The following is a 3,640-nucleotide window of genomic DNA, read 5'->3' as shown; positions in this document are numbered from 1 at the left end:
CCCGCCCCCGCCGTACCTCCGGGATGGGTGGGTCGGCCGGCAGGCGGCGGGACCTCAGGGATTCGAGCCGCGGGGGTTAGGAATTGGCCTCTGTAACTAACGGACGCCTGAGATCCGGGGCTGCAGCACTCGCGGGAAAGGACGCTCCGAAAGATGGCGACCAAACCTGGGCGGGAGCTTGCGGGAGCCCTTTCCCACCCCAGCCCGGGCCGCGGACAGCCTTGCGGAGGAGCGACGTCTGCGCACGTTGTGGGGTGGTGGACGCGCCCAGGCAAGGGTGGGTGGGTGCTGAGCGGTTGTGGGACGAGGGGTCTCTCAGTGACAGTTGAGATCCCATCCTCTGACCACTGCTTTTTCATGTAAAAGTCAGAATTGTTCAATCCATCATTAACTGGGTTAAAGCTGAGATCATCCACCTGGCATTTGAAATGCGTGAAAATTACACATGTACTGGACTTCTGTGATTCCTTTGGCTGTGTATTTTACGTATCTCAAAAATCAGAAACATGAGTGCCCTATCTAGCAGCCAGCAGTCCACCAAAATACCTACAAAACTTTATCGTGAGGTCAAAAGGATAGAGAAAGAGCGTAATGCCACTGAAGTAAGCTCTCAAACCTGTACTACTTTGAATATAATAAGTAATGTATGGTCTTCCCCATTCTAGGTCGATGGCGAGGATTTCTAGTTGCTGAGGTCAAAAACTTTATATCATCCATAACTCCTCTCATACTCTCATTTTCACTTTCAATCTGTGAAGAAAGCTTGTTGGTTGTACCTTCAAAATAGAACAGACTGGGCAACATAGCGACACCCTGTCTCTACATACACACAAAAAAATAGCCTAGTGTAGTGGCGAATGCCTATAGTCCCAAGTACTCTGGAGGCTGAGGCCAGGAGTTAGGTTACAGTGAGCCATCATCAGGTCACTGCACACCAGCTTGGGCTGGACGGAGTGACACCTGTTTCCAAAAGAGAAAAAAAATTCTCAATCTTTCCTGCCTTGCTATTTTTCCTTTCTTCCCATGACACTTCCCACCTTGTAACAATCTTTGCCATTCACAGTCAGCCCTCCGTATCCATGGGTTCTGCGTTCCTGGATTCAACCAACCACAGATGGAAAATATTTGGGGAAAAAAATACAACAATTTAAAAATACAAAAAAAACCCAATACAATATAACAGCTATTTACATAGTACTTACATTGTATTATAAGTAATCTGGAGATAAACTATACAGGAGGATATATGTGGGTTATGTGCAAATACCATATCATTTTCTATTATAGACCTGAGAGGATTTTGATATTGGATGGGGTCCTAGAACCAGTCCCCCTCGGATACTGAGGTATGACTGGATTTATTTGATATGTTTAGCTTTTAGTGTCTGCCTTCTCTAGCAGAAGCTGGGATTGTTGTCTGTTTTGTTCAACTGATGTATCCCAAGTGCCTAGAATAAATGAAAAATTTTAAAATTCCCTGAGATTAAAAAAACTAAAGCAACAAAAAATGACCAATTTTTTTAATTTTAAATTTTCTCTGGGTTTCTGTCTCAGTTAACCATAAGATCTTTATCTACATCATACCATAAGCATTTTGATTTTACAGTTACTCTGAGTACGGTGATAACCATTTACTTGACATTTAATGCAGTTTTTTGACCAATGATACACTACAATCCTACTTCATTGAATGAGAATAACATGATAGAGTATAGGGAGGTTATATGAAGACTATTAATTCTAAAAATTTCCTAGAACAAAAAAAAAGAAAATTCCTGAACTTGATATATGTGCTTATAAGCCTCCCTTTGAATTACAAATGTAGTAACTTTTTGTGAATGCCTTCCTCAGCCATGAAAAATAGCAAATTTTCTATCATTTACTTATAAAGGGTAGTATTCATTATATAAACATTTATTTTCAGATTTTTCATATTTTGTAACAGAACATTCCGTGATTGAATAGCACGATATAATTTCAGTTGCTATAGCTATTCATATACCCTTCTCATCAGTTAAAAAAAAAAGTACACAATGCCATTCAGTTGAATTGACACTTTTTTTTGGGGGGGGGGAACAGGGTCTCACTCTGTCACCCAGGCTGGAGTGCAGTGGCCTAATCTGTGCGATCTCAGCTCTCTGCGATCTGTCTTCTGGGCTCAAGTGATCCTCCCACCTCAGCCTCCCAAGGAGCTAGGACTACAAACGCACACTACCACACCTGGCTAATTTTTGTATTTTTGGTAGACAGGGTCTCACTATGTTGCCCAGGTTGGTCTGAAACTCCCAGGCTCACACAATCCGCCCTCCTTGCCTCACAAAGTGCTGGGATTACAGGCATGAGCCACGGTGTCTGGCCTGGATGATACTTTTTGTAGAGTATATGTGCATAATTATTTGCTCAATGTTATATTCATAGCAGTCTCTTTATACATTTAATCTATCCTTTATGATTTAAAACAATTTAAAGCTACAGATTACATAACAATTTGATTTTTTTATAAAATTAAATAGACTTTTGTTTATAAAAACATTGACAATGTATTTCATCAATGTTAACCTGTAGTTTGTAATTACAGTAATACCAAATAAAATTTTTCTTTTTTTTTCTTTTTTCTTTTTTTTTTTTGAGACAGAGTCTTGCTCTGTCGCCCAGGCTGGAGTGCAGTGGCGCGATCTGGGCTCACTGCAAGCTCCACCTCCCGGGTTCACGCCAGTCTCCTGCCTCAGCGTCCCGAGTAGCTGGGACTACAGGCGCCCGAAACCATGCCCGGCTAATTTTTTGTATTTTTAGTAGAGGCAGGGTTTCACTGTGTTGGCTAGGATCCTGACCTCGTGTTCCGCCCTCCTCGGCCTCCAAAGTGCTGGGATTACAGGCGTGAGCCACCGCGCCGGCCATAAAATTTTTCTAGAGTCGTTATGATGTATCTGCACACTGTCCTTAAAATTGTTACTGAGTAAAATCTTATTCCAAAAGAAAGACAAGGGTAAAAAATAGACACTGTTCATAATTTACTCACATAATACACAGTGAAAATACTGATAAAAGTAAATGCAGCTATTATAGTCCAGAAGAAACTGTTTTGCATTCCTATTAGTCCATAACAAGTGGAAACATTACACCAAAGACAACAGGAAGGAACACATTGTTCTAACCAACTGCCTCTCCCAGAAGGTGTTACTGCCTCATAGTGATTCAGCTCTTGCTTTTGATCCCACCACTAGCTGGTCTGGGTAGTTGGGAGTATTCTGATGGCTTTGTTCCCTGCCACTGTCACTGTGGTGGCGTACAGGCCCTACCTAATCCCCAGGACTGTGATGGGCAGATTGTAAAAATGCACCACCCCTTTCTCCCAATACTCTGGGTCCTAATCTCCAGAACCTATGAATAGGATAAGATAGCATTCCTATGATTATATTAGGTTGTGTGTCATAGTTGACCTTAATGGAAGGAGATTATCTGAGTGGGCCTGGTCTAATTACATGAGCCTTTGAAAATGAAGAGTTTTCTCTGGCTGGTGGCAGATAGAGAATTCAGAAGGATTCAAAGCATGAAAAGAACGTGATGCTTTGTTGCTGACTTGAAGATGGGGTGGGGCCATATGGCAAAGAATGCAAGTAGCCTCTAGGAGCAGAAAGTG

At 42.1% G+C, this 3,640-nt stretch overlaps 1 protein-coding gene across 2 annotated transcripts in view; it reads right to left on the bottom strand.

Annotated features, from left to right (window-relative positions):
- The window catches only part of CDC42SE2 (CDC42 small effector 2), a 121,535-nt gene extending 121,080 nt beyond the window's left edge, over positions 1-455 (bottom strand). For both annotated transcript variants that reach the window (XM_011951036.1, XM_011951035.1), the window contains exon 1: positions 17-455. Coding sequence is in view for 1 of the 2 variants with exons in the window: in XM_011951035.1 (XP_011806425.1) it covers positions 17-359 (343 nt within the window). In the remaining variant the exon portion in view is untranslated. The remainder of the gene's footprint in view (positions 1-16) is intronic.
- Between the last annotated feature and the right edge of the window lie 3,185 nt (positions 456-3,640).

Source organism: Colobus angolensis, unplaced genomic scaffold, assembly GCF_000951035.1.
Source record: "Colobus angolensis palliatus isolate OR3802 unplaced genomic scaffold, Cang.pa_1.0 Scaffold314, whole genome shotgun sequence".
In the NCBI taxonomy this organism is placed as follows: Eukaryota; Metazoa; Chordata; class Mammalia; order Primates; family Cercopithecidae; genus Colobus; species Colobus angolensis.
The sequence above is the reverse complement of the archived record's forward strand: the minus strand, read 5'-3'. Positions and strand labels throughout refer to the sequence as shown.